We start from the raw sequence: 12320 nt of genomic DNA on the forward strand, positions 1-12320 counted from the left end.
GTTTAACGACAATGGGAACTTAACATGGGGAATATTGGAGTTCTTTAGCGACAATGGGAGTTTAACATAGGATGGATTTGTATAGGGACACTATGAATGGAACAGGTAGGGTAAAGTTACGTTACTGGACATTGTCATCAATGTTGCAAGCGGCTGACCTCAATCTGGCCAAACAGTGACAACGGGGAAAACAAGCTATAATGCTTGTCGGAGCGGGTAAGTTCAGCTAGTTCAGCGGTGAAACTATGCGAATAATAACGCTTGGCGGGGTGGGACATATAACTTGATACAACGTATGGATTTCAGACAAGATTTCAGATATTATGCGAGGCGATAAGTCACGTTGCTGTCTCTTACTTTCTTCTCCTTTCGCCACGAAAGGATGCAATCGTTTCGTCTTAATTGCAAAATGTCCAATGACTACATTTTAAACGACGTGACCCATTTTATATCAAGGTAAGGTCAGTGTATATATATATATATATATATATATATATATATATATATATATATATATATATATATATATAAATATATATATATATATATATATATATATATATATATATATATATATATATATATATATATATATATATATATATTTAAGAAAGGGCATTGATTTGCAGTGCCCAGACCGTCAAAAAAGCAAGACAGGTGTCAAAAGAGACAAACGTCAAGATACCTGTTATCATTGTCAAGATAAAAGAACATTGGTCTTCAGACTGCCCTGAGAAACAACATGAGCTAGGAGAAGAGAGACGTTCTGAACAGGAAGCTGAAGTACCCTCCGAAAAGCAAGAACCCAGACAAGTTGAGAAAGAGAAGAAAGATTCAAAACGAAGAAGAGAAGATAGTCAGAAAGAAGAAGAGGAAACACCTGTAACAGTGAAGAACTTCAAGAAAAGAGAGAGTAAAAAGACAGAACAAAAAAAGAAGACGAAAAATGAACATTTTAAAGCGATGTGTTGTGACATTGGATTGTAAATTTGTACCAGATATAACAAAGAAAACTTAAGTGTCTCTTGGTTTTGTCTTTTTCGAATAAGGATATACACTCACGCACGCACACACACACACACACACACAGACACACACACACACACACACACACACGCACAAACAAACAAACAAACACATTCACGTTCATAATAGGCAAAAAAGAGATTTTGAGTTTTAAGAGTTCATCACCGATGTGGGGGATTTTATGCTAACCACAAAGAAACAGCAGTGTGAAGCCAAAGAAGACGATCACTTAACACTTTCCATTTATCACGACAGTATGAAGTCACCCGTTTGGATCTAGTTTCGCAAGCCATCAGAATTAACACAATCCAAAGTCATCGACCAGATTCAACACGTACTCCAATCCAACGAAACGTTTCACATCACCGATGGCAAAGCGACACTGTTCATGACCCACATTTATATTCCCAAAGAGACGGGACGCAAAGGGTGTTGGTAGACGACCTTCGCAGCACATAAAAGAGCTTCGTCCGAATTTACAATCTTCAAGACAATGTCCGTGTTTACCCTAGGCGGAGTATTTGACAGAACCTTCCGTCTGTTTCCATATGATTCGCAACAAAACTGAAGCCACGAAACACGTGGACTTGATCTTAATCATTTACGAAGAAGAACGACGAATTTGTAAATGGCATCATAGCGACCTACGTGACATCACATGATCGCTTAAAATTGCACGAAGCTTTAAAACTGTTAGGAGATCGTGTGCTGTACTTTGTCACGGACAGTCGCATCTACATTGATGGGCTGGTTCATTGTCACCCTGTCATCGAAGTTGACCGTTTAGGAGCCTGGACGGATGAAAACCCAAACGACATGATTCTAAGTTTCGCTAATGGCGGTCCCCAAAATTACAATTACGAATACCGGGAACAAAAAGAAGTGCACACGGATTGTAAAGTGAAAGAAATGACTCTCGATTATCGTACCAGTCAAGTGTTGAACGTTCAAGTATTTAAAGAAGCCTTTCAGTCTGGTTGAAGATAGAAATTGTAAAGTGAACACCTACCAACCTCACAAGATTGTATGTTTTGCCACACACCAAATCTTCCGTCCACCTTTGTAAAAAGTCTATCAAACTGTGTATCAAAAGCGAACGCGACTTCCCAACCACTTCACTTTACTGTACGGTCACGTCAGTATTGGTCATTATATAAATCTGGACAACGTCCAAGACCGATATTTCATTGTGACTACCAATGACAAGCTAGAATGCTGAATACTTTTAAACAGCAAGTATCAAGCGAGAGAAAACTCGAGTGTGATGCCGAGATTTGCGATTACAGGGATGCCGTATTCTGTGACATAAGCGATTCAACACCACATCATGGGGACTTTGCTATGACTACTACTACCATACCTACCATGGAAAGTGATGCTGTGCGTGTCAAACCTGACGGATGCGAACATTATGCCACCCATTATCGTACACCTTATCACTTTACTGGTTTTCATTGTCTATGTCATCAACCACGTGAAACCACTCGGCTGTCATCCAACCCTGAGCAAACTCCTGCGAATTGCACTGTACCCTCGTCGAAATGAACATGCGAAAGACGAATATTCGTTCCCTGTGCGTTTGCCTGAATACTGCGACTTTGAAAATCGTTTCCAAACTTTCTACGGAAAATGACCTACATATCTAGGAGGAAATATCACCGAAGAATTAGCCACAGCCGGATTTATATACTTGGGCGAAGGTGATAAAATCAAGTGTTTCAGTTGCGGTATGTCACTTTACAAGTGGGAGCAAAAAGCTCTATGGTCTCCAAACTATCACTACCTACCTTTAGTGGGGCGATCTCAGAAATCTCTGGATAAATACTTTACAAGAGAACATTGGTGGCTTGCCTGTGGAGTCGAGAGAACACATTTATCAAAAGATTGTCAAAATACAAGTGAAACACAAACTCAAAATCTTTTCTCCATTTTTAAACTATGCTCTTTTCCAAAGTAAACATAGACTGATTATGGGAGGACACTACTTCAGTCACAAATATAAACGAGGATATTGGCCACGATCCATAGATTCCTGGTTCTTGGAAGACACTGGATGGATACTTTACAAGAGAACATTCGTGGTTTGCCTGTGGAGGTGAGATAATGCATTTACTCTGAGTTTGGCAAAATATAAGTTCAACGCAAAGAACAATTGCATCCGTTACGTCACCAATGTTGGAACCACTAGTACCTGAATCTTATAGGTGGACTGATTCATGTAAAAGTGTTAAAGTGGTCAGACATTGTTCAAGTGGATGAGGACCAGAATACCTTGGTTGCTGCTCATCCTACTATTTACACGTTGGCCATACTACAGCGAATTCCAGAGTAAGAGTTAGAGGGTTGCCAAAATCTTTTAGACGAACAAATTGTGTCTGTAGAGGAAAATTTCGTTCGGTGTTTGGTGTGTGAACTATTGACTAAAACATTTCGGTTCGCTCATCTCTGTGCAAAAAGTATACTTATTACCTCCGATAAAAAGAGATACAAAAACTGGCTACCATGCCGCGACCTTTATCTCTCATGATACAACAAATTCCATGGAAGGAAGTCAATGACAGTATTTAGGCTGTATTGGAACAACTCGTTTTTATGAACAATGTATCCAATGCATTTGGGTTGTGATGTGGTGTGTGTCTTAGTGACTGGCTTTCTGGGATTTATTTTAACATCTGAATCCTTGTGGACTTGGCACGATCTGTAGATTTCAGGATGACCTCTGTGTGACCGTGCCAATTGTAGAGTCTATCACAACATGACAAAATGTCCCTAGGACCCCTAAAATATGTTGTACAGTTACTTATGTGTGTTTGTATTTTATCGATGTACTTCACGCTTTGGCTTTGATATATGTTTCTGCTATCGTGTTGCATTTTAAAAAATGTGTTTTGGCAATAAATCTGTCATTAAAATGGTGTAAACACGTTTGTTTTTTCTGTCTTTGTGTCAAAAGTGGCATTTCCTGTACTAAATCTACCTCTGCTATATCTGCTCCCTCTTCCTCCACTTTTAAAGTCATCGAAGAAAACATCGATCGTGACAGTTGGGAAGCCTGGTATCATCGTCAACCCTTTAACATGTTGATTGTCGAACGCAGCGGTTCAGGTAAAACCGAATTTGCCAAACGTTTGATAGAACCATCATTTTGTTATTGATCGTCTACTTTAACGTATCATGTGATGTTACAAAGAGTGGCAATCTGCAGCCAGCCTCCTCGAGAAAGTCAAGGTGATTACATCGTGTTTGTGGAAGGCATTCCTCATGAAGACGACTGGATCGTGTCTGGTCCAAGTCAGACACATTGAGGTCAGCCATTTGCAACATTGTTGCCAATGTCGAGTAACGACACACCACCTGTTTCATTTCTATTATCCCTAGACAAACCCAACCTATGTTAAATTCCCATTGTCGCTAAACAACCCCAAACCTTTCTGACTGGGATTTCCATTGTCATTACATAGTCTCAATTAACTACTGTTACCTACATCTGATACACACTAATGCATTCTTGTGATCGCTCGAATATTGCTGGACGTTAAGTTGAGTTACGCCATAATACATATAAACCTATAATAGACATTACTTCTGGATCGTTTTCATTACTTCTTCGTGTCATAGGTGTGTGAGAGAACATTTAGATAGCTTACTACTAAAACACACAAATACTGTTTTGATATTAAAATATTGCTAAAATGCTAGGACTTGTATACTTTCACTTGAAACACTTAATAACAAATGATTCAAAGAAGATGAATTGCATATTTTACTGCCTTGCACACACACATACACACACATGTATATATATGTGTGTGTGTGAATTGGATTTTTAACTTAATTTTAACAATATTTCAGTCACATCGCCATGATGTTTGCAGTGGTGTGACAGTTTATAGTGACGTATAGTACTGGGACATCATGCCGAAGACATGTAGCATCATGTCCCACCCAGTCACGTTATCCTGACTCCAGGCCGACCAGTCCTAACTCTAACGTCTTAATGCTGAGTGCCTAGCGAGGCAGCTCTTAATAGTATTTTTATAAGCCTTTGGTATGATTCAGTCGGGGTTCGAACCCGCTACCTCCCACATTCTTATATATATCCATTAGCATTCTAATAATATACACACTTAACGTAACATGTAAATGCAGATCGATAAATCAATGCATGAAAACTAAGATGGAAATAATTATACCGAACCATAAAGATCAATACAATGCTTATGCCACTCCAGGATAATTATAAATGTTTGAGTTCTGTACTGAGAGTAATTGGGCAATAGCCTACTTTATATTTATATTTACACTTAGCTTCAAATAAAATATTGAAACTTCGGAAAGACGTAGGAAAGGTTCTAGTGTTCCTAACAGACGAGTTTTAGAATAGTTTATTTAAACTAGAGACACAAGCATGGTCAAAGGCACACTTTTGATATCCAATTAAACTGTCAGTTACATTTAGACAGACAATATAATACCCGAGTAAATAGTGATACAAACAACAGGTAGGTAAAATCACAGTTGTCTCTAATGGATATCTACTACCAAATGCATTCCTCCCACCTGTAGAGAAATGGTCATTCTCTGCAAAAGCAACTGTGGTTAGGAAATATGCGCGTTCTGTTGAAAGTGTCAGATCAAATATAGATGTCATATCGCTTGCTATTAAAATGTTTGAAACCAATATTTGAAAAGTTAATAAATGACAGCAAAAAAATGGATACTTGTAAAACAAGAACACATAAAAATGCAATTAGTTTAACATCTTACTCATATGAGGACCATTTTCAACGAGAAAACTAGAAAAGTCACTTTAAAAGTGAAAGGATTGCTGCATTTTGTGTACGATATATGAGCCTACATGATTACAATAATTATTATTTAATTAAATGATCAAAGCAAGAAAATCAAAATATCGTTACGACTCCATGATCTTAAGATATGTAATAATGACGATCAAAACCAATAAATTTAGTAACATTATCAAATAACTTAATTCGTTCAGTCATAAAAGTAACATTTAAAAGGAACATACGGTATTATGAACTAAATCCAAAACAAACCTGAAAGGTATGTCATACATCCAAAAGTTTAGAGTGTTTTGTTAGATTCCAAGCATTCAGTGTGCTAATGTACCATTAGCCTTGAATAGGCTGATGTGCTACCTGTCTTGATATGTCACAACTATATAACAGTGTCTTTGAATGAATTTACAACAATCCCAAAGCAACGTTCCAGTCCAGAATGCCATTGGGTACCTTGTAATTCCGACGATTCATTCAAACAAACGGAAATCTCCAACAAATTCATAAACAAGGTCCTGTCTGATTGCTTACATTTTAGCAAACAAATTGTCAAAAATAAAGTAGACCAATTTTTTCCCCAAGGAAAAAGCGAGTGTTTTTAACCCAAATCCAAGTATACGAATTGCTTACGAATGATCATTTTCTTGAAAATACAATCATGGACAAATGTTAGCTGTGTAGTATGTTGTTTACAAATGACCCTTACAATCTACAATCAAGAACAATGTTGAAACACACAAAATAGATATAAATATGAATATCAGATAGTTTCTTCGATTGAACATAATAATGAGTATTAGCAGGAATTATTGCTAGTATTATTGCTAGTATGATAGGTTACTTACTTAATAATGCTGGAAAGTTATTTCATTATTTCTTAAACATTTCATTGTACTTGTCTTGGCATAAGTTGGTGTTACTGACCTTTCAGTTGGAGGAGTAATCAAACTTAAACTTAAATCACACCAACTCCAACAACCATTATTTCACAAACAAAGGACAGCTAGTTCATTTTATTGCCGATATTGACTTTGCTTTTACAGAATACGTTGCTGCATCAAGATTTGAATATTGTTTGATACTGTCTCAACTGCATAAGAAAAGATACCCAAGCTACACTAATCTAATGTTTTAATTCCATGTCGATATTATCTTATCTGTTAGGCTATTTTACAGTCTTGCAGATAAAAAGTATGTCCAACCTGCTGGCCTTCCTTGTCTGACATTAAAGTTATTTCATCAGCTGTGACTTTTCTCTAACACTAAAACATCACATGCCCCATAGTTATATTTACGTAAGGAAGCTGCTATCCTAGCAGCTGATGTAGGTTCTGAAAATATTTGCATCTATATTTACGTTATTCTGGTCATTAATACGTGCCTTTGGTCCTGATGCATCTCAAGCCATGCCAAGATGGAAGTCTGAAATTCAGGTGAAATGTTTAAAATTTATGGAAGTGTTATTCGATTTGACCGCATCATGACGTTGTGGTATCGTATATTCAGGTACAAGCTTTCGCATCTGGAAACAAGCAAGACATGTATGGCGAATTCACTAACTTTTGTTTAGTTTTGTTTATCACATGCCATTATCAGATGGTGTTATCCTCTATCAGAATTGGTTGATTTTGCCAACGTTTTTTTTTCTCACAATGTTACCAGCCTTTAATTTTAGAGTGCAGTTTTCAAAACTGTTCATTGACATGCATATGAAAGTTTCTGGAGAGTAACTTTGTATCTGACTAAATATTTATGAGATAGCATGCCTCAAAACAAGAGAGTCAAATATATGCGGAACAAGGGATACATGCTGTAAACGTTTTTTAATATTTTTCTTAAAGTTTAAGTATCTTATTGAAAATGAAGAAATTACTGTTTACTTGGCCTCTCTAACGCAAATCCATTGATTTTTATGTACTCGTTTACCACACTCTCATGTAATGTTTTCCTGAATTCAGTCTCTTTTTGTTTTCATTTCTTTCACCGTAATAAGATGTTATTTGACTTTGTAGTCTCTGCATCGAAATATAATTAAGTTTAGTGTTCCCATTTTCTCTATTTCTTTTCGTATGTGGCATTTGGTAGTATTTTACAACTACTGGTATCTCTAATTATTCCATTTATTTAATTAGCTCAAATTACTACACAATCTTAATTAAAGGTAAATCGTCACCAGCTGTATGTTGCATATTTTTAGCTCTATATTAATATTTACTTCATTATATAAAAACGCTTTCCAAATCAACTGAATATTGCTAATTGTATGGCTATTCTTTGTGATCAAAGATTTATGGGTGTTCTAAAACTATTCATTGTTACATTTGCTCCATGACAAATATATATTTGTTTGAATGTGAGATAAGTCTTAATGTGTTTGGATTTTCTTGAGACTGGATCACGACTATTCGATTTTGATATGTTTTTATTTTTGTTTCAAATATTCTAGATCAGCTTGTAATCATTTACGTTATATTTCAGTTCCAACTTCATGTTCTTGAATGTTGCATCTTTTCATTTCGACAGAGAGGCCATTATTACCTTGGATGGTTATTGCATTCTTTGAAGATGATTAATAACATCTTGCATATATACCATTTTGTTGATCAAATGTGACGATTATAGTCGTGGTTGAATTTTTACCTCAGGTGTCTTGATCAATACATATAGATCGACATTCAAGTTTTCCAGCTTGCGTGTAACAAGATCACTTGGTGCTGATTTTCAATATATCCTAAATGAAAGTTGAAAAAAAAAACTGTTTTGTATTTGTTTTTGTATTTACAAATTCTGACTGTTTCTTCATATAACGTTAAAGTGCCATGTGTATTAGTTCTCAATAAATTAAAGCATTCATCCATACCGTTAAGCTGTCATAGTGGGTATTTCATTCGGTATGAAATACCCTCAATTAACTTTGGTAAACACCAACTTTTCTGGCTTCATTGTGTGTAAAATACTTCCACATCCTAGAGTTGAGTTTGCTCTTCAACATTTCAATATATTTTACTTTTTTCTGATTTTTTTGTGTGCAGATTATTCGATGTTCACTTTTCTAACAAGACCATGACGCACTGTTGTTACAATTCTTTCTTCCTCTCTCTCATAATAAATGCATAAACAGAATATATGCAGTCTACCTTTCTCTATCTTACCCTGTGAGGCATTGAGTACTTATAAGAAAAGGATCGTTTATATATATATATATATATATATATATATATATATATATATATATATATATATATATATATATATATGAATATGAATCCGAAATTTAATACGTTTCCAGACAACATGTATTTGTTACACATTGGTCATTCAAGTGGGTAATATAATCTCTTGTGTAGATAAATCATTTTTATAGCTTGCGTATGAAAGGTGAAGGTAGATTATTCAGTTAACCATTCATTCTATTCAGTTTATATCAAGTGTAATTTTTTCCTGTTTGCTTTATTCCCACAGTCTACGGACTTTGCTGAAAACAACCGTATTTTCAGCATTATAGTAAAGGTATCTCTTTTACGATCCTTGGTCTTGCACCATGTAAGTTTACATGTGAAATACTTTATTTGATTGCTCTGTATATATGTTATCATCCTCATATCCAGATTGATGTTGCCTATCTCAGTGCTTTTATTGCTGACTGATGCCTGTCAATCAATATCTTTCATAAATCATTGCGGTACATAAGATTATGTTTGAAATAACAGATGAGCACGTGATAATTCTCTTGAACGTTGTTTGTATCGTAACTATCTCTTGACAAAGTTTAATTCCATCCAAACGTTTAAACAAAGGCATGTTATATTTTGACACAAATATGTTTGGTTTTAGATTCAGTTTCGTTAGGTATTTATATCATCAATCCGAAAACTGCTTTAGAGTTGATGTCGCTCTGTTGCCAAATTTACCTTGCAGGAAAACTTTCAATATTATTTGCTGTGATTGTCAAGTGCTACAGTTTAGCGTTTTGTTAATTTCATTTAAGCATTAGTAATGTATTAATAGCACGATAACGTTTGTGTTTTAGTAACAGTTAGCAGTGTTCTGGCTAACATCCCTGGGTGTACAATTGTAAGAATAATAGTACAGTAGTCAGGTTGTTAAAGATATGCACTTAATTTGTTTACATTAGTTTAGGAAGTAATGCAAAAATGTTCTCATGATTAGATGCACACATTTGTTTTTCACAAGTATGAAATATGAGACGGCACGATAGAATAGTAATTTGAATTATTCAATAAATAATTCTGTTTTATTTCCTGTGCGTGGGCAACATCAAGCGCCACAAAAATCAAAAGTATTTCCATTTAAACTCATGGTCAAGCTCTCATATATTACCTACTGGCGTGAAAGTGTTATAAATAAACACATTTGTCATCCGAAATTCTCTTTAAGTAAAGACACCATGAGGACACGTACCTCTATGTATCGTTAACTAAAGTTCGATTACTATTAAAGTACATCTTTAAAGTAAAACATGAAAATAAAAAAAAACTTACCTTATATATTATGACTTTGACACCCAATTAAATGAGGATTATTTTAGCATTCATGTTAAAGGAACTTGAGCGGCAACTCATTAGTTGAGAAAACAATCACAATAGAAAATGGTACTAATTAAGTTAGATATACTAAGTAAATTTCCGCTTCAATTTATTGAAAAATATCCTTATATATTTCTCCTTGAATGTCTTCAATATCTGAAAACCCTAATTCGACAATAGCAAGTGCATAGCAGTTTGTAGTATTATCATAATAAGGGTTTATGCTTGCTATAACTGACAATCCTTACTAATTAATTTTTTTGCCTATTAGAGTTCGCCGAATTCACAATTCTTGAAAGAAGCCCGGACACTGGATCTGGTGGGGCGATGTCAGTGTACGCTCCTCTAGTGACTTTGAGGGAGGTCCTTCCTGACTTTGAGGAGGAAGCTCCACCTGTTCCTCAGAGAAAAATGTCGACAAGAATGGCTCAGGAAGGGAACGATGATCTATATGCTAAACTGGATCCATATTCCCAATTATCTTCCACAGTGGACATAAGAAGAATGTCACCAAACACGACACCAATAACTGGACAAGCGCATATAAGGGATGGGAAGAAGAAGCCTAACTATTTTAATACTACCATACCTCAAGCAGTGGTAAGGCCCCTAAATCTCAGTGACTATTCCAAAAGGCCCCTGCCACCAGAACCAACGCAAGGCCAACACCAGGCTGCACATCAACAAGGTTCAACCAGTGAACCCATTCCAAGCATGTTTTCAATATCAACCAGGAACCTTACCGAGCACAAATTTGATGTGAGGGATATGAATATGAGCGACGTTGCCGCCGCATTAATAAAACTGAAACTGGACAAGTACAAATCTTTATTTAAATCATCACTTGTTGATGGAATGATTTTAAGCAAGTTGCAAGAAGATGATTTACGAAAGGATTTCGGCTTCACAAGAATTGAGGCGATTCGTTTAAGAGCATTTGTGGAAACAGGTCATATACCCAAATGACACCATAAATACTCCACTTAAACTTTTCTGACGATGGATTAAAGAAATTTAAAAAAAAAAAGAAAAACAAAGAAGAATATACTGCTAAAACGTTGGTGGGAATATAAAAAGTTCAAGGGCATATAATAACTTGTGCAGATAATTATTCCACAACTTTTCTGTGTTGATATCTATTAGAAAGTAAGCATAGATTATGTTGTCAATTTATTGTAATTCTTTGATAAACTTGTGATAGAACTCCTTAACAAAATTGAGCACTTAAACATATTTGTTATATACATATATTTTATACATAATCATATTGCTTAATACATCATCATGAAATTGCAATAACCTGTCTCCCTTTTACAGCAAACTAAACTCCAACGGCTGGTAAGACAGGTGCAAGACGATAAGGTTAAATAATGCTGTTATGGAAACGTGCACATCGTTACTCCGATTTAAGATTACAGAGATGCACTCCCTGATTGAAACAAATCAATTTTCTCAATCCATATGACTGCTGGGGAAGAATTATTTAGATCAGAGTTGAAAAATGGAAATTATGTTATTGGATGTTACAATGTTCCAATTACCTCTAAAACCACATATTTTATTACTACATTGATAAGAATGAAACAAGGACTGGCATAACATCGGATGGATTTGAAAGCTTTGAAGTGTACCTGTTCAATAGGTAATGCAGGAATGACTTTAAGTGCTGACAATCATCCCATCCAAAAAAGGAAAAACAAAAGGCAGGATGTTGACAAATTATTGTTAAAATAACTCCGATAGTGTGTTCGATAATAGCAAATCTTTAATTATTTCCGATACAAACTTAAAAATTCTATCTTTATATATAGATCCATGCATATTTATTGATAAAGTCATGACTCATATTAAAATTGCCAATCCTTAAATCTTGTTTTATTTGATAAGTGTTTATAGATCGTCAAGGAGGTTGTCGAGTCGTATAGAACTTCTACTGCTATATCCG

General features: G+C 35.4%; 1 protein-coding gene across 1 annotated transcript in view; it reads left to right on the forward strand.

Annotated features, from left to right (window-relative positions):
* Window positions 1–12243, forward strand: part of LOC149770715 (uncharacterized) — a 28280-nt gene extending 16037 nt beyond the window's left edge. Inside the window, exon 6 of the mRNA XM_089949199.1 lies at window positions 10647–12243. Coding sequence (XP_089805325.1) covers window positions 10647–11341 — 695 coding nt within the window. The 3' untranslated portion in view covers window positions 11342–12243. The remainder of the gene's footprint in view (window positions 1–10646) is intronic.
* Window positions 12244–12320: the final 77 nt, after the last annotated feature.

The sequence above is a fragment of the Sinohyriopsis cumingii genome, unplaced genomic scaffold (genome assembly GCF_028554795.1).
Source record: "Sinohyriopsis cumingii isolate HCF-2022 unplaced genomic scaffold, ASM2855479v2 utg002455l, whole genome shotgun sequence".
NCBI classification, from domain to species: Eukaryota; Metazoa; Mollusca; class Bivalvia; order Unionida; family Unionidae; genus Sinohyriopsis; species Sinohyriopsis cumingii.